Here is a 25,224-nt window from a genome sequence, read left to right as displayed (position 1 = left end):
ATACAGGCCCTTCGGCCCACAAAGCTGTCCTTACCTTAGAAATTACTGAGGGTTACCCACAGACCTCTATTTTTTTGAGCTCCATGTACCTGTCCAGGAGTCTCTTAAAAGACCCTATCGGCTGGCAGCTCATTCCACCACTCCCTGCGTAAAAAACTTACCCCTGACATCTCCTCTGTTCCTACTTCCAAGTACATTAAAACTGTGCCCTCTCATGCTAGCCATTCCAGCCCTGGAAAAAAGACTCTAACTATCCACGCCATCAATTCCTCTCATGACATTATACACCTCTATCAGGTCATCTCTCATCCTCTGTCGTTCCAAGGAAAGAAGGTTGAGTTCACTCAACCTATTCTCATAAGGCATGCTCCCCAATCCAGGCAACATCCTTGTAAGTCTCCACTGCACCCTTTCTATGGTTTCTACATCCTTCCTGTAGTGACGTGACCACAACTGAGCACAGTACTACAAGCGGGGTCTGACCAGGGCCCTATATAGCTACAACATTACCTCTCGGCTCCTAAACTCAATCCCACGATTGATGAAGGCCAATGCACCATATGCTGCATAACCACAGAGTCAAACTACGCAGCAGTTTGAGTGTCCTATGGACTCGGACCCCAAGATTAGATTAGATTCAACCTTATCGTCATTGTGCCAAGTACAGATACAAACCCAATGAAATGCTGATCCTCCACACGGCCAAGAGCCTTACCATTAATACTATATTCTGCCATCATATTTGACCTACCAAAATGAACCACCTCACACCTATCTGGGTTGAACCCCATCTGCCACTTCTCAGCCCAGTTTTGCATCCTATCAATGTCCCGCTGTAACCTCTGACAGCCCTCCACACTCTCCATAACACCTCCAACCTTTATGTCATCAGCAAATTTACTAACCCATCCCTCCACTTCCTCATCCAGGTCATTTAAAAAAATCCTCCTAATATGACAGATTCTCTCTTTCAGTTTAAACCATTTCAAAAAGGGTTGATAGCTATAATCTATAAACAGTTACTGAATTCACAAATGATATCTAATGATAAATTTAACGAGCTTGGGAATCAGAATTTCAAGAGTCATTTTCAGATAATCAATGGAGTAAAATTTTTCATTTGGTTAATAACTTATCTATTTGTGTCTGTCATTCCTGTGCATTGGGCCCATATGTCAAAGGATAAACTAGCCCGTATTTTTTCCAATATTAATCCTATTTGCGACAGATGTAATATTGAGATGGCCACTTTAACTCGTATGTTTTGGTCTTGTATAAAGCTAGATAACTTTTGGAGAGATGTTTTTAAAATGCTATCAAAAGTCTTGGATCTGGATTTACAACCTAATTTACTTTCGGCAATGTTTGGGATTATCCCATCAGAAGCAGGAAATATTCCTGTTTCTGCTCAACGTATGATAGCCTTTTCGACTTTATTAGCTAGGAGAGCCATTTTATTGAAGTGGAAGGGCTCTAATCCACCTACTGTCTTTTTTAGGCTTTCCTCCATTATGTCCGGTTTAAGTTTAGAGAAAATAAGAAGTCGGACATTTGATACATAGTGAGAGTAGGAGTTCGGCACGGACTAGAAGGGCCAAGATGGCCTGTTTCCGTGCTGTAATTGTTATATGGTTATACATCCTTTAAATTTGAGCCAATATGGCGACCATTTATTCTATATTTTCATTTGATTTATTACCCTTGCAATTTTTTTTTCGAAGTTTTGGATTTGATCAGAAAGTCTTCCTTTTTTCTTGGTTGTATCCTCCGAGTGGACTTCCCAGTCCCCCTTTTTCTTTCTTTTTTTTAGTGCAGTGGGGTTTTTTTTCCTTTCATTTTAAATTTAAAGTTTTTTTTCCTCTCTTTATCAATTCATTGGAGGGGAATTAGTTGCCCTTTTTTATTATATATTGCATATTTGCTTATTGCTATGTGTGATTATGACAATATCTATTTCATCTTTTGTTTATATTGTTGCTGATATATATATATTTGAGATACTTCTCCCCTTGTCTGTATATATGTTTTCTCTAAATCAATAAAAAGATTAATAAAGAAAGAAAGAAAGAAAGAAAAATCCCAAAGAGTAGGGGTCCCAGAACAGATCCCTGAGGCACACCACTGGTGACTGACCCTCATGCAGAATTGACCCGTCTACAACCACTCTTTGCCTTCTGTGGGCAAGCCGGTTCTAGATCCACAAAACAATGTCCCCTTGGATCCCATGCCTCCTTACTTTCTCAATAAGCCTTGCATGGGGTACCTTGTTAAATGCTTTGCTGAAATCCATAAACACTATATCTACTGCTCTACCTTCATCAATGTGTTTAGTTACATCCTCAAAAAATTCAATCAGGCTCGTAAGGCACAACCTGCCTTTGACAAAGCCATGCTGACCATTCCTAATCATATTCTACCTCACCAAATGTTCATAAATCCTCTCTCAGGATCTTCTCCATCAATTTACCAACCACTGAAGTAAGATTCACTGGCCTATAATTTCCTGGGCTATCTCTACTCCCTTTCTTGAATAATGGAACAACATCCACAACCCTTCAATCCTCTGGAACCTCTCCTGTCCCCATTGATCATTGTCAGAGGCTCAGCAATCTCCTCCTTCGCCTCCCACAGTAGCCTGGGGTACATCTTTTCCGGTCCAGGTGACTTATCCAACTTGGTGCTTTTCAAAAGCTCCAGCACATCATCTTTCTTAATATCTACATGCTCAAGCTTTTCAGTCTGCTGTAACTCATCCCTACAATTGCCAAGATCCTTTTCTGCGGTGAATACTGAAGCAAAGTACTCATTAAGTACCTCTGCTATCTCCTCTGGTTCCAACACACTCTTCCACTGTCACACTTGATTGGTCCTATTCTCTCACATCTTATCCTCTTGCTCTTCACATACTCGTAGAATGCCTTGGGGTTTTCCTTAATCCTGTCCGCCAAGGCCTTCTCATAGCCCTTTCTGGCTCTCCTAATTTGTTTCTTAAGCTCCTTCCTGCTAACCTTATAATCTTCTAGATCTCTATTATTACCTGGTTTTTTGAACCTTTCGTGAGCTTTTCACCACTTCTTGACTAGATTTACAACAGCCTTTGTACACCACGGTTCCTGTACCCTACCATCCTTTCCCTGTCTCATTGGGATGTACCTATGCGAACATTTGCCACAGTTCTTCCGTAAGTTTCCCTATTTATACTTCCAAGTTCCTTCCTGATAGACTCATATTTCCCCATACTCCAATTAAACATTTTCCTAACTTGTCTGTTCCTTGGACATTAAGCTCCCAGCTATAATCTTTCAGCCATATTTCTGACACCTACATCATCACACTTCCCAATCTGCAACTGTACTGCAAATTCACCTGCTTTATTCCATAGACTGTGTGCATTCAAATACAACACTTTCAGTCTTGTATTCACCCTTTTTGATTATGTCGCACCACGCTCAACATTTTCATTCCGAACTTTGTCTGAGGTCTTACAAACATCTGCCTCCACAACCTCTCCACCAACTGTTCTCGCACTCTGGTTCCCATTCTCCTACAACTTTAGTTTAAACCCCATTGTGCAGCAACAAACCTTCTCGCTAAGGGACCAGATATATAAGTAAGTCTGATCTTCTATGTAATCCCTTATCACTACTGCAATCCTGTTCTCCCCTCTTTCCTTCTGAATCACAGAGACACACACAGTGCCAGAGAACAGGTTGCTTTGGCGTCCCTCGGTAGATCACCCCGTCCCCTACAGCATTTGAAGTGGTTCTTGAGGGAATGTCTGCGGAGTTCTCTGCACTGGCTGTCTATTCCTTTTCCCTCTTCTGACAGTCACACTGGTACTTGACTCCTGTAACTTTGGTGTGACTACTCCCCATATCAAGTATTTCAAGAATCTCACCTGGTACCTCAGCACCAGCTCCATAGCCAAGACAGCCCAGCAGCAACACACATAAAAGTTGCTGGTGAATGCAGCAGGCCAGGCAGCATCTCTAGGAAGAGGTGCAGTCGACGTTTCAGGCCGAGACCCTTCGTCAGGACTAACTGAAGGAAGAGTGAGGAAGGGATGTGAAAGTGGGAGGGGGAGGGGGAGATCCAAAATGATCCAAAAAGAGTAAAAAAGGCTTTGCAGGTTAATATATAATTAAAAGCTTTCCATCCAGCATAAAAAGAAACTTAGCCAATCTTAGTGATTATCATAAAGGAGGTGACCTGGACTGTTGCCTAGCCTATATATGACTCCAAATGTTTTCTTAGTCATGTCCACAGAATCTTGTGTCTAATTTCTGACTATGGAATCCCCCATCACTACTGCAGTCCTCTTCTCCCCACTTCCCTTCAGAACCACAGCACCAGACGCTGTGCCAGAGACTCAGCTGCTGTGGCTTACAACTGAACCCATGGGGGACTAATATCTTCGTGGGCAGGTTTGCCAGAGCTGTTCAGGAGAGTTTAAACTAATTTGGCAGTGGGATGGAAACCAAAGTGATAAGGCTGAGGATAGGCATTTGGTATACAACTAAATGCAGTGTCTAGTGAGACTCTTATGAAGGATAGACAAATGATAGGGCAAAACTGCAGTCAGTGGGATGAGTTGAAGAGTAACGCGGGGGGGGAAAAAAATCGAAAACGGTGAAGAATACAGGACTGAAGGTGTTATATTTGAATGCAAGCAGTATTCAGAATAAGGTCTTGTAGTGCAGTTAGACATTGGTAGGTATGATTTGTGGCCATCACTGAGTCTTGGCTGAAAGAAGATCGTAGTTGGGAGCTTAACAGCAAAGGATACACCGTGTATTAGAAGGACGGGCAGGTAGGCAGAGGGGAGGGGTGGCTCTGTTGGTAAAAAAAAAATCAAATCCATAAAAAAAGGTGACATAGGATTGAAAGATGTAGAATCCTTGTGGGTAGAGTTAAGAAAATGCAAGGGTACAAATGCTACAAATTACGACGGGTAATTGATAAGTCCGTGGCCTAAGGCAGAAGGAGTCAATTTTAGAAAACCTAGCATATTTATTTTTCCTACATCGTGGAGCATATGGATCCCTTCTTTGTAGAAGTCAGTGTCTTGGACCTCCAGAAGTGGTCCACAGCAGGGGTGATTGATAAGTTCGTGGCCTAAGGTAGAAGGGAATGAGTTATTAATTTCAAACTTTCTGCATTTTCACTCAGTGTTGAACTGCACATGCATGTAACGAGAGCTGTATAACTCATCTCTTTCTACTTTGGGCCACAAACTTATCAATCACCCCTGCAGTGGACCACCTGGAGGTCTAAGATGCTCTCGTTACATGCACGTGTAGTTCAACTCTTTAAGTGATAATGCAGAAAGTTTGAAGTTAATAACTCATCTCCTTCTACCTTAGGCCACAAACTTATCAATTATCCCTGCTGTGGAGCACTTCTACAAAGAAGGGATCAGTATGCTCCACGACCACTGTGTGTACATGTAGGAGGGGACTATGTTGAAAAAATAAATGTGCTAGGTTTTCTAAAATTGACTCCTTCTACATTAGGCCACAAACTTATCAATCACCCCTCGTACAATGGGAGACAGAAGACACAAATCAAAAGGGCAATGTTTAGTGATGGGAGATTTCAATATGCAGGTAGATTGGGAAAATAAGTTTGGTGCTGGATTGCAGAGAGAGAATTTGTAGAATGCCTACAAGATGGCTTTTGAGAGCAGCTTGTGGCTGCATCCACAAGGAAAAAGTCTATTCTGGATTAAGCGTTGTGTAATGGACCGGATTTGATTAGGAGGCGTAAGATAAAGGATCATAATATAATAGATAGAAGCAGTTATCATAATATGATATATTTCACCCTGCAGTTTGAAAGGGAAAAGCTAAAGTCAGATGTATCAGTATTATAGAGGTAATAGAGAGGAGCTGCAAGGTTGATTGGAAGAGGACACGAGCAGGGATGACAGCAGAACAGCAATGGCTGGAGTTTCTGGGAGCAATTCTGAGGACACAGTATTGTCCCAAAGAAGTAGTATCCTAAAGGCAGGATGACACAACCATGACTAACAAGGGAAGTCAAAAACAACACAGAAGCAAAAGAGATGGCATATAATAGAGAAAAAAAAACTGAGAAGTTAGGGGATTGGGAAGCTTTTAAAAACCAATAGAAGGAAACTAAAAAGCCATAAGAAGGGAAAAAATGAAATATGAAGGTGAGCTAGCCAATAGTGTCAAGAGGAAACCATAAATCTTTTGGATATACTGCATAAAGAGTAAAAGAGGGGCTGATAGGAGATAACAGACCACTGGAAAATGACACTAGAGAGGCAGTAAAGGGGGAAATGGAAATGACTGACAAACTCAATGAGAATTTTGCTTTTGTCTTCACGGTGGAAGACTTGGAGTATTCCAGGAGTTCAAGAGTGTTAAGGATAGAAGAGAGTGCAATTGCTCTAAGGAGAAGCTGAATGGTCTGAAGGTAGAAAGTCATCTGGACCACAGGGACTACACCCCAGGGTTCTGAAAGAAGTAGAGAGAAGGGAGAGAGGCAGAAGAAAGGAAACTACAGGCCAGTTAGTCTGACCTCAGTGGCCGGAAAGATATTGGAGTTGATTATTAAGGATGAGGGCTCAGTGTACCTGGGGGCACATGATAAAATAGGCCATAGTCAGCATGGTTTCCTCAAGGGAAAATCTTGCCTGACAAACCTGCTGGAATTCCTTGAAGTAGTAGCAAGCAGTATAGACAAAGGAGAATCAGTTGATGTTGCGTATTTGGATTTTCAGAAGGCCTTTGACAAGGTGCCACACATGAGGCTGTTTAACAAACTACGAGCCCATGGTACTACAGGAAAGATTCTAGCATGGATAAAGCAGTGGCTGAATGGCAGGAGGCGAAGCGTGAGACTGGCTGCCGGTGGCCAGAGGCATTCCACAGGGGTCTGAGTTGCAACCAACTCTTTTTGCGTTATATGTCAATGATTTGGATGATGGAATTGATGGCTTTGTTGCAAAGTTTGCAGACTATATGAAGATACTGGAGGCCAGGTAGTTTTGAGGAAATAGAGAGGCTACAGAAGGACTTAAAGACGGATTAGGAGAATGGGCAAAGAAGTGGCAGATCAAATAGTGTCAGGAAGTGTATGGTCATGCACTCTGTAGAAGAAATGAAAGGGCTGACTATTTTCTAAATGGAGAGAAATACAAAAGACAAAAGGTCTTGTGAGTCCTTGTGCAGGATTCCCTAAACATTAATTTGCAGGTTGAGTCTCTGGTGAGGAAGGCATATGTGATGTTTGCATTTATTTCAGGAGGACTAGAATATAAAAGCAAGGATGCAATGTTGAAACTTGATAAAGCACTGGTGAGGCCTTACTTGGAGTATTGTGAACAGGTTTGGGCCCCTTATCTTAGAAAGGATATGCTGAAACTGGAAACAGTTCAAGAGGTTCATGAAAATGATTCCAAGATTGAAAGGCTTGTCATACGAAGAATGTTTGAAGGCTCTGGGCCTGTATTCACTGGAATTCAGAAGAATGAGGAGTGACCTTATTGAACCCTATCAAATGGTGAAAAACTTTGATAAAGGGATGTGGGGAGGATGTTTCCTGTGGCGGGAGAGTCTAAGACCAGAGGGCACAGCCTCAGAATTGAGGGGTGTCCTTTTAGAACGGAGATGAGGAGAAATTACTTTAGCCAGAGAGTGGTGAATCTGTGGAATACTTTGCCACAGGCAGCGATGGAGGCCAAGTCTTTGTATATATTTAAGGCAAATGTTGACAGATTCTTGATTGGTTGAGACATGATGGAATACAGGGAGAAGGCAGGAGATTAGGGCTGGGAGGGAAATTAGCTCAGCAATGATGATGGCCCAATTCTGCTCCTATATCTTACAGTCTCATGATCTAAGAATGGAAATTATAGCCCAGACCTCATTGGTTGGAAAGAGGTTGGAGATGATTGTGAAGGATAAGGTCTCAGGGTACTTGGACACACAAGATAAAATAGATCTAAGTCAGCATGGTTTAAGGGGAAAACCTTGCCTGATAAATCTGTTTGAATTCTTTAAGGAAAAAACAATTACGATAGACAAAGAAGAACTGGTGGATATTCAGATGTACTTTTACAAGGTGCTGCACTTTCGACTGCTTAACAAGATAAGAAGCCATGGATTATAGTGAAGATTCTAGCATAGATAGAGCAGTGGCTGATTGGCAGGAGGCAAAGGGTAGGAATAAAGGGAGCCTTTTTTAGCTGGCTGCCAGTGACTAATGGTTTTCCACAGGGTCTGGTGTTCGGACTGCTTCTTTTTGAATATGTCAATGCTTTCTGACCAAGATTGCAGATGATATGAAGATAGGTGGAGGGGCAGGCAGTGTAGAGGAAGCGGAGAGTCTGCAGAAGGACTTGGACAGATTTGGAGAATGGGCAGTGTCAGATGAAATACAGGGTTGGGAAGTGTATGGTCACACAGTTTGGTAGAGGAAATAAAAATGTAGACTATTTTCTAAATGGGGAAATAGTTCAAAAATTGGAGATGCAAAGGGACTTGGGAGTCCTCATGCAGGACATCCTGAAGGTTAACTTGCAGATTGAAACATTGTTGAGAAGCATTCATTTCGAGAGGACTTGAAAATAAAAACTTTTTAAGACACTGGTGAGGAATTACTTGGAGTATTACGAGCCATTGTGGGAGCAAAGGATATGCTGATATTGGACAGAGTGCAGAGAAAGTTCATGAGGATGATTCCAGGAATGATTGGGTTATTGTATGAGGAGCGTTTGATAGCTCTGGGCTTGTACTTGCTGGCATTTAGAAGTATGAGGAGGATCTGACTGAAATCCAGTGAATGTTGAAAAGCCTAGAGGTGAGGAGGAATTTCTTTAACCAGAAGGTGGTGAATCTGTGGAAATCGTTGCCACAGGCAGATGTAGAGGACAAGTCATTTTTAGATTATGAAGACACGTAGTCCTCTTTTATTGTCATTTAGTAATGCATGCATTAAGAAATGATACATTATTTCCTCCAGTGTGATATCACAAAACACAGGACAGACCAAGACTGAAAAAAACTGACAAAACCACATAATTATAACATATAGTTACAACAGTGCACAATACCATAACTTGATGAAGAAGTCCATGAGCACAGTAAAGTTCAAAGTTTCTCAAATGTCCCACATCTCACGCAGATGGGAGAAGGAAGAAAAACTCTCCCTGCCATGCTGACCACAATCCGACTCTGAGTCATCCAAAAACTTCAAGCTCTGATCAGCTCTCCGACACCGAGTACTGAGCGATTCGACCTCCTTCTCGGTCGCCAAAAGCAGGCAAGGCTGGGGATTTTGAGGCCTACCCTCCGAAAGATTCCCGACCACACAGTAACGACAGCAGCAAACGGGCATTTCAGAAATTTCTCCAGATGTTTCTCTGTTCTTTCACGTCCATACTCCATCAAATCAGAATTGTCCACGGCCCCTATTTAACAGATACGATATCATTTTTCACCGGAGGGCTGCGCACACAGAGGCGCGCTGCCATCTTCTCCTCCCGCCTCTTTTGGTGTATTTAAGGTGAGAGTAGATAGATTCTTGATTGGTCAAGGTGCGAAAGATTATGGGGAGAAGGCAGGAGAATGTGGCTGAGAGGAAAGTTGAATCAGCTATGAAGAAATGGTGGAGAAGACTTGATGGGCCGAATGGCCTAATTCTGCTCCATTCATGGTCTTATTCCGGCACCAGCACAGCATGCCCACCAAGTTCACAGAACAACACAAACAGCAACAAAACAACAGGAAAACAAGCCCTGTTTCTCCCACCCCCTCACACACACAAACAGCCCTCCAACCGCAGGCCTTCAGCAGACTTGCAGACATTGGGCCTTCAACTTCCCCAGTGGACTTGCAGACTGACAGACCTAGGGTTCCAGCCATCCAGCCTTGACTCCCAGACTACAAACTGACTGTTGGGCTTCAATCTTCATTATCAGCCCCAGGACTAAGCCAATGACAACGAATGGGACTGAACTCCAGGCTTTGCCGATGAAGGAATCCCGAAGTCTGGACTCTCCAAAGACCAAGACCCTGAACGTAAGCCTTGAATTCCGGTCACATCAACTGTATACCTTGAGGATCACCAGCCCTTGTGCCTCCTGGACTCACAGAACTCAGATCCTGAAACCCACCAAAGACTTGCTGATATGAGGGGTGGTAGGGTTATTAGCCCTTACCCTTGGTGGAATGACATCCAACCATGGATGCCCTTCATCCCAAGTCCACCGAGAATAGGAGCCAAGCACATGATTATACTTTGCAGATGGTTGCATTTCAATGCATGGATTGCAAAGGGAAGTGAGCTTTCCACTCCTGGAAAATTTCCCCAATGAGTCTGAGCCTTTCCCACAACACTCACCATAAACCAAGAGCTCCCTTTAGCAAACCGGTCTAAATAGATGCATTCTTTAAGAAATGCTTATAAACCTATTGCACAGGGTTCTAGAGGAGGGTGGCTGTCTCTTAATGCAACTGAAATTCAAAGAATGACTTACCAGATCTTGGCTTCAGCCCAAAGGGGGCTGTGGGTGATGCATCAGGAGACAACGTAGGTGTGACTGCGGGAGTCTTCTTCTCATCCTGTAGGTTTTCAAATGACATTAAAAATAAAACTCAGTTCAATTGTCATCATGCAGCTGATGAACTCGGTTCCCTCTACATATGATTTGTTATATAATTCAGGTTGTTTAATCAGAACATTTCCAACTGATTATGTGTTCAACAATTCACTGATATTTGGTATCAGAAAACAAATGTGTACACTTTGTAAATACTGTGAGGATTTATCCTTTCCACAGATGCTTTAGCTGAAAATGAAACTTTGCCTTTTTTTGGGGATACAGCACTGTTGAACTTCATTTGTGGTGTGAGTAACTTTGAATTCTGAAGTTAAATTGTTAATTAAAACATTGGCAGACGTGTTAAAAATAAATTATATTACTTATTACAATAAAAAGGAAAAGCTAGCTTCAGAAAACTAGCTTGTGAACATTACTTCTAATCTGAAATGAGCTGATTATTTACATTAATTATAAGCAGGATATTCTTAGGGGACCTGAGCTTAAAAATGATAACTTAAGTGATGTAGTAAAGAGTTGATTCTATTTTCCATTGTGCTATTAATGGGTACTGCGAAAAATAGTAATTTTTTGTGGGATCCGGTCAGAGGTTGGGAAGTAATCACACCAGAAAATAGTGAGATATTCTACTTCCAAAGTGAAAATGATATATTCTCTTGATTTTATATCTAGATAATAGATTCTTAAATTTTCAGTAATATTAGAGTTATCAACTATAATCTACTGGTGGTAGTAGTGGGTAGTGTTGGCGCATGGCCAAGTGGTTAAGGTGCTGGTCTAGTGATCTGGAGGTCGCTAGTTTGAGCCTCAGCTAAGGCAGCGTGTTGTGTCCTTGAGCAAGGCACTTAACCACACATTGCTCTGCGACGACACTGGTGCTAAGCTGTATCGGCCCTAGTGTCCTTCCCTTGGACAACCTCAGTGGCGTGGAGAGGGGAGACTTGCAGCATGGGCAACTGCCGGTCTTCCATACAATCTTGCCCAGGTCTGCGCCCTGGAAACCTTCCAAGGCGCAAATCCATGGTCTCACGAGACTAACAGATGCCTATAAAAATTAGTGGGTAATATTCCTTGGCTGCAGGTGTAACCATTGTTATTTGCATTTCAAATGTAACATCAGCTGAAGTAAAATGTATTAGATATTCAGAATTTTAAATAACTTACACAGAAAAGTTCAGTTAGTCATACTTCAGAGTTACATAGAACATTACAGAACAGTACAGGCCTGCAGCCCACAATGTTGAGAGTTTTTTTTTAACCTACTCTAAGATCAATATCACCCTTCCCTCCTATATAGCCCTCCATTTGTACATCATCCAGGAGTTTCTTATATGCCGCTCTGTATCTGCCTCTTCCACCACCACTGGCAGGGTGTCTCAGACACCCAACACTCTCTGATACAAAGAATGTACTTCTGACATCTCCCTTATACTTTTAACTTCGATTTTAACTATCAAAGTATGTATACTATATACAATCTTGAGATCTGTCTCCTTATTGGAAGCTAAAAATGTCCTGAAAAGAGAATTTAGAGAGCTCGGTAGAAAGCTGAGAAGCAGCACTTCCTGAGTAGTAATTTCTGGATTGCTGCTTGTGCCATGCGCTAGTGAGGGTAGAAACAGGATTATTTGGCAGATTAATGTGTGGCTGAGAAGCTGGGGCAGGACTTCAGGTTCTTGGATCATTGCAATCTCTTCTGGGGGAGGTACGACCTGTTCAAAAGTGATGCGATGCACCTGAACCCAAGGGGAACCAATATTCCCATGGACATGTTTGTTAGAGCTGTTGGGGAGGGTTTAAACTAATTTGACAGGGGGGTGAAAACCGGTGTGAAGGGATTCAGGATAGGTCAAATGGTAAAAAAAGCAAAGATAGCATGCAGAAAGACTGTCAGGAAGGGCAGGCAGATGATAGGACATAATTGCAACCAGCAGGGTGAGTATCACTGCATTAGGGATGCAGAATCAAAAAGGGTAGCAAATACAGTACTCAAAGTGTTATACTCAATGCACAGAGTGTAAGAAATAAGGTGGATGATCTTGTTACACTACTACAGATTGTCAGGTATGATGTTGTGGCCATCACTGCATCATGGCTGGAGGATGGTTGTAGTCGGGAGCTGAATGTCCAATAGGAAGGTAGTCTCTGCTGGTAAAAATAATCCCATCAAATCAGTAGAAAGATGTGACGTAGGATTGGAAGATGTTGAATCCTTGTGGGTTGAGTTAAGTAACAGCAAGGATAAAAGGGCCTTGATGGCAGTGATATATAGGCCTCTCAAAAGTAGCTGGGGTTTGAACCACAGATCACAACAGGAAGTAGAAAAGGTGTGTCAAAAGGACAAGGTTATGATGGTCATTGGAGATTTTAACATACAGGTCGATTGGGAAAATCAGGTTGGTAATGGATCTCAAGAGAGTGAGTTTGCTGAATGCCTACAAGATGGCTTTTTAGAGCAGTTTGTCACTGAGCTTACTCAGGGAACAGTGATACTGGATTGGGGGTTATGTAATGAACCGGAGGCGGCTAGGAAGCTTAAAGTACAAGAACCCTCAGGAGACAGTAATCACAATATGACTGAGTTCAACTTGAAATTTGATAGGGAGAAAGTAAAATCTGACATAGCAGTATTCCGGTGCAGTAAGGAAAATTACAGTGCTATGAGAGAGGAGTTGGCCAAAGTAAATTGGAAGGAGAAGCTGGCAGGGTTGACAGCGGATTAGCAATGGCATGACTTTCTGGGAAAAATGAGGGAGGTGCAATATATATGTATTCCAAAAATGAAGAAATACTCAAATGGCAAAATAGTACAATCGTGGCTGACAAGGGAAGTCAAAGCAAAACAGAGGGCATACAACAAAGCAAAAATTAGCAGGAAGATAGGTCACTGGGAAGCTTTAAAAAAAAACTACAGAGAGCAACTAAAAGAATCATTAGGAGTGAAAAGATGAAATATGAAAGCAAGCTAGCAAACAATATCAAAGTGGATAGTAAAAGTTTTTTCAAGTATGTAAAAAATAAAAGAGAGATGAGAGTGCATATAGGACTGCTAGAAAATAAAGCCAGAGAAATAACGGTGGACAAGGAGATGGGAGATGAACTGAATGAGTATTTTGCATCAGTCCTCACTGTGGAAGACACTGACAGTATGCCAGGTGTTGAAGGGTGTGAGGGAAGAAAAGTGGGTGCAGTTACTACTACAAGGGAGAAGGTGCTCAAAAAGCTGAAAGACCTAAGGGTACATAAGTTACCCAGACTAGATGAACTGCACCCAAGGGTTCTCAAAGAGGTAGCAGTAGAAATTGTGGAGGCATTAGTAATGATCTTCCATAAATCAATGGACTGTGTCATGGTGCCAGAGGATGGGAAAATTGAAAATGTCACTGTCGTCTTTAAGAAAGGAGGGAGGCAGCAGAAAGGGAATTATAGACCAGTTAGCCTAACCTCAGTGGTTGTGAAGATGTTGAAGTCAATTGATAAGGATGAGGTTATGGAGTATTTGGTGACACAGCACAAGATAGGACAAATGCAGTATGGTTTCCGTAAGAGAAAATCCTGCCTGATGAACCTGTTGGAATTATTTGTGAAATTACAAGTTGGATAGATAAGGGGGTTGCAGTGGATGTTGTATATTTAGACTTTCAGAAGGCTTTTGACAAGGTGCCACAGATGAGGCTGCTTACCAATTTAAGAGCCCATGGTATTACAGGAAAGTTACTGGCATGGTTAGAGCACTGGCTGATTAGTAGGAGGCAGTGAGAGGGAATAAAAGGATCCTTGTCCGGTTGGCTGCCAGTGACTAGTAGTGTTCCACAGCGGTTGGTGTTGGGATCACTTTTTTTTTAATGCTGTATATCAATGACTTAGATGATGGAATAGATGGCTTTGTTGCCAAGTTTGCAGATGATATGAAGATTGGTGGAGGGGCAGGTGTTGAGGAAACTGCTAGGCTGCAGAAGGAACTTGACATATTTGGATTTTCTAAATGGGGAGAAAATCCAAAAATCAGAGATGCAAAGGGACTTGGGAGTCCTTGTGCAGAACACCCTAAAGGTTAACTTGCAGGTTGAGTTAGTGGTGAGGAAGGCAAATGCAATGTTAGCATTCATTTCATTTCAATAGATCTGGAATACAAGAGCAGGGATGTGATGCAGAGGCTTTATGGGCCACTGGTGAGGCATCACTTTGACTACGTGAACAGCTTTGAGCTCCTTATCTTAGAAGAGATGTACTGGCATTGGAAAAGGTCCACAGGAGGTTCACAAGGATGATTCCAGAACTGAATGGGTTATCATACATTTTTGTATTGCTATATTTATGCTCTATTCTTGGTTGGTGCGGCTGTAACGAAACCAAATTTCCCTCGGGATTAATAAAGTATATCTATCTATCATACGAAGAACATTTGATGGCTTTGGGTCTGTACTCGCTGGAATTTAGAAGGACAAGGAGGGGATCTCATTGAAACCTTTCGAATGTTGAAATACCTAGACGGAGTAGATGTGGAAAGGATGTTTCCTATCGTGGGGGAGTCCAGGACAAGAGGACACAGCCTCAAGATAGAGGGGTGTCCATTTAAAACAGAGATGCGGAGAAATTTCTTTAGCCAGAGGGTGGTGAATTTGTGGAATTTGTTACCACAGGCAGCTGTGGAGGTCAGGTTGTTGGGTGTATTTAAGGCAGAACTTGATAGGCTCTTGATTGGACACGGCATCAAAGGTTATGGGGAGAAGGTCCGGGAGTGGAGCTGAGCAGGGGAGAATAAGACCAGCCATGACTGAATGGCAGAGCAGACCCGATGGGCCAAATAGCCTAATTCTGCTCCTATGTCCTATGGACTAAAAAAAAAGAAACCCAATAGAACCCATTAAAGTGCAGAAGATGAAAACAAATTGTGCAAACAATGAAAGTAAGCAACTAACATTTAGAACTGAAATTCACGAAAGATTGTCCACAGTCACAATGCCAGTCATCACTGCAGCTGATCAAGAAGCCTGTTACTTGCAGGCCACAGCCTCAGTTCAGCCCAGAAATGAGTAAACTTCGCCTAGTTACAAGCTGAACACTGGTCTGTCCCTTGCCTCTAGCCCCAACACCCTGAACATTTCAATCTGGCCTGGTGCTTGAATTGGCCAATCAGTAGGTCGTTCCTCGTTGTCAGATCCGGGCCAGCCACTTCGGTCAGCTCTCCGGCCCGGGCCCTGCTGCCTCATTTAGCCCATACTCAACCTTTCCAATTTGGCCCAGCACTTACATTAGTCAAACCTTGACTTGTTCCTCACTCTCAGGCCTGCACCTCACCCCTGCGACTCTGCCGCTTCCAGTTGTCTCCAATTCCACTCTAGCAGGCAAACACTGGCTTGTTTCCCACTCTCAGGCCTGGGCTACACCACTTCGGATTGGCCCATACTTGTCATGTTGCAACTGTAATGCACCTTCGAGACTTCAGTTCACACCACAAAAAATGGCAGCTCGTACAAGCAGTGCAAAAGCTCGATTCCAAAAGGGAAGTTACAGGCTATTGATAGAAATGATCGTTTTTGAGAAAAAATGTGATTAATAAAGGTATTTATAGTTGTTTTGGCTGCCAACAAGTTGTTACTGTGCTTCACCAGCATCACCTTAAAGTGGAAATCACCTTAAAATGATGCACCTTGGGGAAAAATCTCTGGCCGTCCACTCGATGTATGCCTTTTATCAAACAGTTCACCTCCATCAAGCCTCATCTCATCCTCTTTCACTCCAAAGAGGAAAAACCCTAACTTACTCAACCTATCTTCATAAGACATCATTTTTGATTTACTTTTTAGCTGGTTGGCACAACAGTGTGAGCCGAAGGGCCTGTTCCTGTGCTGTACTGTTTTATGTTCTATATTCTATAAGGTATGTCCTCCAGTCCAGGCAACATCCAGGTAAATTTCCTCTGTATTTTCTCTAAAGTTATGATGTCCCCATTCATCTTCTACCGTCACTGCACATACCTAGCTATTTGCATTCAACAGCACTGAAAAGCTTTGTGGCTCTCTACCTATGAGACAGTATGTAATGTACAAGTATAGTTAATACACTCAATACCACTTTCAAACACGTTTGACCAAGTAGCTTTGGACACAGTGGTTTCCTATTAGTGTAAAATGATGCTACAATTTCCCATCACTGCTTAAACCAGCAAGCTAACATGCATATGAATTTGTTACCTGCAGGACTAGTCTGCTTTTAAAATTGCTACTTAAACCAAATATTATTTACCTTAACCAAATAAAAACAAGGTGCAGTACAATGCTGGATCAGAATATTTATGCACTTTTTATGGAATGTGGATGGGTATGTTCTAAGGGTGGGAAGAAAGGGGGAATTGGTGGCATATGAGGAAGATGGAACAATTTTGTTCTGATTAAACTGTATGAATTAATGCACAACACAACTGGCAGGTGTGTTTACAGATATTTTTAATCTCTCCCTTTCCCAGTGTAGAGTGCTCTCCTGCTTCAAAACATCCACCATTGTCCCTGTACCTAAAAAGACCAAGGTAACGTGTTTGAACGGCTGGCATCCTGCCACACTCACCTCAATAATAAGCAAATACTTTGAGAGGCTGGTTAAGGACGACATCTGCAGCATGTTACCACCCAAACTGGACTCTCTACAATTCACCTACTGACACAACCGATCGACAGATGACACAACAGTCACTGCTCTACACACCGTCCTTAAACACCCGGAGAAGAAGGATGCTTATGTGAGAATGCTGTTCTTGGATTACAGTTCAGCATTCAACACCATAATTCCCTTCAGGTTCGATAAGAAGCTCAGAGACCTTCAGCCTGCCTTGTGTAGCTGGTTCCTGAACTTCCTGTTAGCTCGCCAGCAGGTGGTAACAGTGGGCTCCCTCAACTCTGCCACTCAACACAGGTGCCCCTCAGGGCTGTGTCCTAAGCCCCCTCCTTTACGCTCTGTATACTCGTGACTGTGTCACCATTCACAACTCCAATCTGCAAATTAAATCTGATAACGACACTGCACTGATTGGCCTAATCTCAAATAATAATGAGGCAGCCTACAGAGAAGAAGTCACCACCCTGATACAGTGGTGTCAAGAAAACAACCTCCCCCTCAATGTTGCAAAAACAAAGCAGCTGGTTGTGGACCACAGGAGGAATGGAGACAGGCTATTGGTGTCAATGGATCTGGGTTTGAGAGAGTGAACAGCTTTAAGTTCTTCAGCATAAACATCACTGAAGATCTCTCATGGTCTGTACATATCAGCTGTGTGGTGAAAAAAACACAACAGCACCTCTTTCACCTCAGATGGTTGAAGAAGTCTGGTATGGGCCCCCAAATCCTAAGGGCTTTCTACAGCGGCAGAATTGACAGCATCCTGACTGGCTGTATCACTCACTACCTGGTATGGGAACTGTACTTCCCTCAATTGCAGGACTCTGCAGAGAGTGGTGAGGACAGCCCAGCGAATCTGTAGATGTGAATTTCCCACGGTTCAGGACATTTACAAAGACAGATGTGTAAATAGGGCCACTGGGGACCCGAGTCACTCCAACCACAATCTATTCCAGCTGCTACCATCCGGGAAGTGGTACCGCAACGTAAAAGCCAGGACCAACAGGCTCCAGGACAGCTTCTGCCACCAGGCCATCAAACTGCTTAATTCATGCTCACACAACTGTATTTCTATGTTATATTGCCTATCCTGTTGTATGCAATATTTATTATAAATTGCATATTTAGATGGAGACATAACATAAAGATTTTTACTCCTCATGTATATGAAGGATATAAGTAATAAAGTCAATTCCATTAAATTCAATTTGTCAGATTTTCTCAAGGGCACTCACCTCATTTTCTGTCTCATTCTTCTCCATACTCTCATTAGTATTCTATGTAGATATCAGAACAGGTGAAAATAAAAGAAAGGAAATACTTTGAACATTCAATTTGGTAACTGATCATATATCGGGAAAGGGAAGATCAAACTTAGATCTCATAACAAGTCACAAGTCACAGATAAAACTGAGTGGAGAATTGCTAGAGCACTAGATGCAAGGGATCACCATCACATTTCACTGTAAATCGTACTCCAATGCAGTCATTGAGAAAGGCCTGCTTTGAGCTCAATGACTCTAAATATTACCCAGCTGATCTGTGGGAGCTCTTTTACTTCAAGGAGGCCTAACACTAACTTGTCAAAGAGTTATAGAGCACTACAGCACAGAAACATGCCTTTCAATCCATCCAATCCCTGCTGGCCTTTCTTGTGCTGAGTCCCTTCTATCTTCACCTGGAGCCTCCATATCTTCCTCATCCAAACTTCTCTTAAATGTTACAACTGAACTCGCATCTATCCTTCTGCTAGCAGCTCAGACCAGACTTGCACCACCTCTGAGAGAAGATCCATCTCAGATCCCCATTAAATATTTCCTCTTTCACCCTAAAGCTATAAGCACGAGTTCTTGTCTCACCCAACCTGAGAAAAAGCCTGTAAGAATTCACCCTACCTATACCCCTCATAATTTTCTACACCCCTATAAGATCTTCCCCCATGCATCTGTGGTCCAGTGAATAAAGTCCTAACCTGTTCAACAGTTCCTTATAGCTCACAAGTCAAGTCCCAACAGCATGCTTGTAAATTTTCTCCGGACTCTCTCAAGTTTATTGATTGTATCTTTCCTGTAGGTAGGTGACCAGAAGTGCACACAATATTCTAAATTCTGGTGCACTAGCATCATATAAAACTTCTGCATAACATCCCATCTCCTGTACTCAATGCTCTGATTTATGAAGGCCAATGCGCCAAAAGCACTCTTTATGACACGACGCCACTTTCAAGGAATTATGGGCGTGTACTTGCAGGAGCCACTGTTCTCAGTGACTTACCATTTACAGTGCAAGTCCTACCCTGGCTTACCCTCCCAAAGGGCAGCAGCTCACGCTTGGCTGCATTAAATTCCTTCAGCCCATTTTCAAAGGTCCAATTTAATGTCAGACAAATGTATACAATATACATCCTGAAATGCTTTTTCTTCACAAACATCCACAAAAACAGAGAAGTGCTCCAAAGAACGAACAATGGTTAAACGTAAAAACCCTGAAGTCCCCCCATCCCTCCCGTGCGTAAGCGGCAGCGAGCAACAGTCGCCCCTCCCCTACAAACAAAATAAGAGCAAGCATCGGCACCACCACCAAGCACTCAAGCGCGAGCAAAGCAACAACAGATCACTTTGCAAGCTTTGATAGCTTTTCAAATCAGACATAAATGCTACCTTTGCCAGTGATGTCTGTATTCCCAGAATAAATGCTTGAAAATGCACAACTCTTATTTTATTTAGATACTGCACAGTAACAGGCCCTTCCAATGAGACCCCTGCCACCCAATTACTCCCATAACCTACTGACCTACTAATCCAATCATCTTTGAAATGTGGGAGGAAACTGGAGCACCTGGAGGAAACCCACACAGTCATGGGGCTATCATGCCAGCCGTTCTTTACTAATTGAAAGAGTAGGCTACTTAGCTCCTCAGGCCTGCTTTGTCATCAGTAACTTGTCGTTGATCAGTTTATATCCTCTATTCCACAATCCAGCCTACACCCTCTAATTTTCACCTCCTTGCTTATCTCTAAGACATAGACGTTCAAGTCTCTGTTTCCACTGCCCAGTAAGGAACAAAGACTCATGATCCTGCAAGAGAAAACAAATTTACTTCATTTTTGCTTCAAATGGGTACCCAAAATGGCACCAGTTTGTCGAGATTGCTTAGGATCTTATATTGTTTCCTTGTATGGAACAATTTAATAAGTAAATTATCAACGATGTTGTATAAAAGATTTTAAAGTGTCTTGGATCAATTACAGCAAATCCAGTGGAATATGCATCAGAAAATGAAAGAGGCAATTATAGAACAAGGTGACTCTAATGAGAAAGGAGACAAATCAGAAGCACTACAAAGTAAACACTTTTATCAGCTGTCGGATCTTTGATTTCAATGCATTAAATCTTGAAAAATTTTACTGCAGTATTAAAGATGAATGGGTGCTCAGAAGGTATTTTCTGATTGTGATCAAGCTGAATCTAAACCATTGAGGCACCACTTAATAATAAAAAGAGAGAAGTAACCCACTAGCTTCATTGCAAACAGACAACTGGCATTAATCCGTCTCTAGAGCCTTGGTAGTTTCAGACACAACTGTTGGAATGGAGTAGAAAATGCATACAAACATTAACCAGCAAGTAACTGCTTAAGATTGTTACACAAATCAAAGTCCAGGTAAAGACTGCTGACCTAGTTAATTCAATTCCTTAATAGGACACCTGAATATAATTTCTGTAGAAAATGTAACTCTTGTACCAGGACATTGAAAGAATGGTGGGATTTTGTTTTGCAGGGTGGAGCTGGAAAGCAAGGCAGGAAGCAAGGGCTCAATACAATGAGTTAAAAGTTAGAGGACAGAATATAATAGGAGACTGTACAGATCAGAAATAAATACTGAGAAAACACAGCAAGTCTGTGGCGAGAAACACACAGGGTTAACATCTGACTGGAGAACTGAGAAAGATAAACGAAAAAGGGAGTTTAAAGTTGCAGAGATAGTAGAGAGAACACATGAAATAGTTGTAGTAGGTAAAATGTGAAAATGGGGCCAGTGGAGAATATCTGCATTGCACCTTGCTAACACAAGGTCACAGTGTACAAATGGAGTCAAACTCACCAGTGGATGATGTATACCATGAATGGCCAGTTGAGAAACAGAAGAAGCCATTAGTATACTCTGACCTGCCAGGTATGTCCCACTGCCACATTACATAATATCCATTTAAATGCCACATTTGACAGAGTCTCACCCTGTTTTGGTCATGTTGATCCTTCCTACCATATTCAATGCAACTTAAAATTGCCCTTTATATCTTTCCTTCCCAGTTCAGATATGACCTGAAATGTTAACTCTGTTTGTCGGCATGGATGAGTTGGGCTGAAGGGCCTGTTTCTCTGCTGTAAAACTCTCATTTCTCTTTCCACAGATGCTACCTGATTCACATTTTTAAATTTCATATCAGATTTCCAGCATCTGGAGACTTTTCAATTCTTGAGCTCCAGCATGAAGCTTTTGATCACCACTAACTACTAAATCATTTTAGCACCTGCTTGGACTTCTGCCATTTCAGCCGATGGGATGCAACTTGAGCTTCGTGCCTTGCTTTCTCCAGCATGATCTCACGCTTTCTCTGAAACTCCAGCTCCACCATGGAACTTCCTTTCTGTAAAGTACGCAACACAGGCCATTAAACATTCAAAATATCCTGTTGAATTTCATATAGCCAAACCGTATGGAGGATTAGCAAGTTATTTGCTCATGGCCAGGCATCCAGTCACAACAATGCAACACAACGTCTCCTTTGTCTGTTGGCTGTATTGGGACTCAGTTTGCTCTGCAGCAAACCAAACTGCATTTCACTGGCAAGAAGTTTAGATTGCATGAGGAGAACAGAATTCTCAATGGATCTGGGATTTAGAGGAATTCACTTTCTTTTGTCTATTGAATCCACAATAAATTACATGGAAAAACCTTCTTTAGGGCTGTCACAGTACCCAGCACAAAAATTCATTAATTCAATGAGAATGAAAAATTCACTAATTCAATGAGAAGGAAAAATTCACTAATTCAATGAATAAGTCAACACATACAAAATGCTGGAGGAACTCAGCATCTCTGGAAAAGAGTATAGTTGATGTTTTGGGCCGAGACCCTTCATCAAGACTGTGGAGGGTCTCAGCCCAAAATGTTGACTATACCCTTTTCCATAAAAACACAGAAAAACCTACAACACAATACAGGCCCTTCGGCCCACAAAGCTGTGCCGAACATGTCCTAGCTTCAGAAATTACCTAGGGTTACCCATGGCCTTTTATTTTTCTAAGCCCCATGTACATATCCAGGAGTCTCTTAAAAGACCCTATCGGATCTGGCTCCCCCACTGTCACTGGCAGCCCATTCCACGCATTTACCACAGGCTCGGTAAAAAACTTACCTCTGACATCTCCTCTGTACCTACTACCAAGCACCTTAAAACTGTGCCCTCTTGTGCTAGCCATTTCAGCCCTCGGAAAAAGCCTCTTACTATCCAAGCAATCAATGCCTCCCATCATCTTATACACCTCTATCAGGTCACCTCTCCTCCTCCGTCGTTCCAAGGAGAAAAGGCCGACTTCACTCAGCCTATTCTCATAAGGCATGCTTCCCAATCCATGCAACATCCTCTGCATCCATTCTATGGTTTCCACATCCTTCCTGTAATGAGGCGACCAGAACTGAGCACAGTACTCCAAGTGGGGTCTGACCAGGGTCCTATATAGCTGCAACATTACCTCTTGGCTCCTAAACTCAATCCCACAACTGATGAAGGCCAATGCACCATACGCCTTCTTAACCACAGAGTCAACCTGTGCAGCAGCTTTGAGTGTCCCATGGACTTGGACCCCAAGATCCCTCTGATCCTCCACACTGCCAAAAGTCTTACCATTAATACTATATTCTGTCATCATATTTGACCTACCAAAATTAACCACTTCAAACTTATCTGGGTTGAACTCCATCTGCCACTTCTTAGCCAGGTTTTGTATCCTATCAATGTCCTGTTGTAACTCTTGACACCGCTCCACACTATCCACAACACCCCCAACCGTTGCGTCATCAGCAAATTTACTAACCCATTCCTCCACTTCCTCATTCAGGTCATTTATAAAAATCACGAACAGTAGGGGCCCCAGGCCAGATCCGAGGCACACCACTGGTCACTAGCCTCCATACAGAATATGACCCATCTACAACCATTCTTTGCCTTCTGTGGGCAAGCCAGTTCTGGATCCACAAAGCAATGTCCCTTTGGATCCCATGCCTCCTTACTTTCACAATAAAGCTTGCATGGGGTATCTTGTAAAATGCCTTGCTGAAATCCATGTACACTACATCTGCTGCTCTTTCTTCATCAATGTGTTTAGTCACATCCTCAAAAAATTCAGTTAGGCTTGTAAGGCAACACCTACCTTTGACAAAGCCATACTGACGATTCCTAATTATATTATGGCTCTCTAAATGTTCATAAATCCTGCCTCTCAGCATCTTCTCCATCAACCTACCAAGCACTGAAGTAAGACTCATTGGTCTGTAATTTCCTGGGCTATCTCTACTCCTTTTCTTGAATAAGGGAACAACATCTGCAACCCTCCCATCCTCCGGAACCTCTCCCGCCCCCATTGATGATACAAAGATCATCACCAGAGACTCAGCAATCTCCTCCCTTGCCTCCCACAGTAGCCTGGGGTACATCTTGTCCGGTCCCAGTGACTCTTAATATCTACATGCTCAAGGTTTTCAGTCTGTTGTAGATCATCCCTACAATCACCAAGGTCCTTTTCTATAGTGAATACTGAAGCATAGTACTCATTAAATACCTCTGCTATCTCCTCCGGTTCCATACACACTTTTCCACTGTCACACTTGATTGGTCCTATTCCCTCACGTCTTATCCTCTAGCTCTTCACATACCTGTAGAATGCCTTAGGATTTTTCTTAATCCTGTCCGCCAAGACCTTCTTATGGCCCATTCTGGCTCTACTAATTTCATTCTTAAGCTCCTTCCTGCTAGCCTTATAATCTTCCAGATCTCTACCATTACCGAGTTTTCTGAACCTTTCGTAAGCTTTTCTTTTCTTCTTGACTAGATTTACAACAGCCTTTCTACATCATGGTTCAAGTACCCGACCATCCTTTCCCTGTCTCATTAGAATGTGCCTATGCAGAACTCCACGCAAATATCCCCTGAACATTTGCCACATTTCTTCCGTACATTTCCCTGAGAACATCTGTTCCCAATTTATGCTTCCAGGTTTCTGCCTGATAGCCTCATAATTCCCCTTACTCCAATTAAACACTTTCCTAACTTGTCTGTTCCTATCTCTCTCCAATGCTATGGTGAAAGGAGATAGAATTGTGATCACTATCTCCAAAATGCTCTCCCACTGAGAGATCTGACACCTGACCAGGTTCATTTCCCAACCAAAGCAAGTACAGCCTCTCCTGTTGTAGGCTTATCTACACATTGTGTCAAGAAACCTTCTTGAATACACTTAACAAACTCCACCCCAACTAAACCCCTTGCTCTTGGGAGATGCCAATCAATGTCTGGGAAATTAAAATCTCCCACAACGATAACACTTATTATCACACCTATCCAGAATCTGTCTCCTTATCTTCTCCTCGATGTCCTTGTTACTACTGGGTGGTCTATAAAAAACACCCAGTGGAGTTATTGACCCCTTCCTACTCCTAACTTCCACCCACAAAGACTCTGTAGACAAACCCTCCATGACTTCCTCCTTTTCTGCAGCCATGACACTATATCTGGTCAATAGTGCCACACCCCCACCTCTTTTGCCTCCCTCCCTGTCCTTTCTGAAACATCTAAAGCCTGGCACTCAAAGTAACCATTCCTGCCCCTGAGGTATCCAAGTCTCTGTAATGGCCACAACATGTTAGCTTCAAGTACTGATACACGCTCTAAGCTCATCCTCTTTGTTCATAATACTCCTTGCATTAAAATAGACAAAGCTCAAACCATCGGTC

The 25,224-nt window shown here is 42.5% G+C and overlaps 1 protein-coding gene across 8 annotated transcripts in view; it reads right to left on the bottom strand.

Annotated features, from left to right (window-relative positions):
* LOC134348231 (leucine-rich repeat and calponin homology domain-containing protein 1-like) overlaps nucleotides 1-25,224 on the bottom strand; it is a 431,827-nt gene that overhangs the window by 104,850 nt on the left and 301,753 nt on the right. For 5 of the 8 annotated variants that reach the window (XM_063051296.1, XM_063051301.1, XM_063051300.1 and 2 more), the window contains exons 13-15: nucleotides 21,743-21,859; nucleotides 18,442-18,483; nucleotides 10,508-10,592 (exon numbers count right to left, since the gene is read on the bottom strand). In XM_063051296.1, coding sequence (XP_062907366.1) covers nucleotides 10,508-10,592; nucleotides 18,442-18,483; nucleotides 21,743-21,859 — 244 coding nt within the window. Of the gene's footprint in view, nucleotides 1-7,841; nucleotides 9,440-10,507; nucleotides 10,593-18,441; nucleotides 18,484-21,742; nucleotides 21,860-25,224 lie in introns of those variants that run through there. The other 3 variants (XM_063051295.1, XM_063051298.1, XM_063051302.1) reach the window with 2 other exon arrangements.

Source organism: Mobula hypostoma, chromosome 6, assembly GCF_963921235.1.
Source record: "Mobula hypostoma chromosome 6, sMobHyp1.1, whole genome shotgun sequence".
NCBI lineage: Eukaryota > Metazoa > Chordata > Chondrichthyes > Myliobatiformes > Myliobatidae > Mobula > Mobula hypostoma.
Note: the sequence above shows the minus strand (reverse complement) of the source record. Positions and strands in the feature narration are given on the sequence as shown.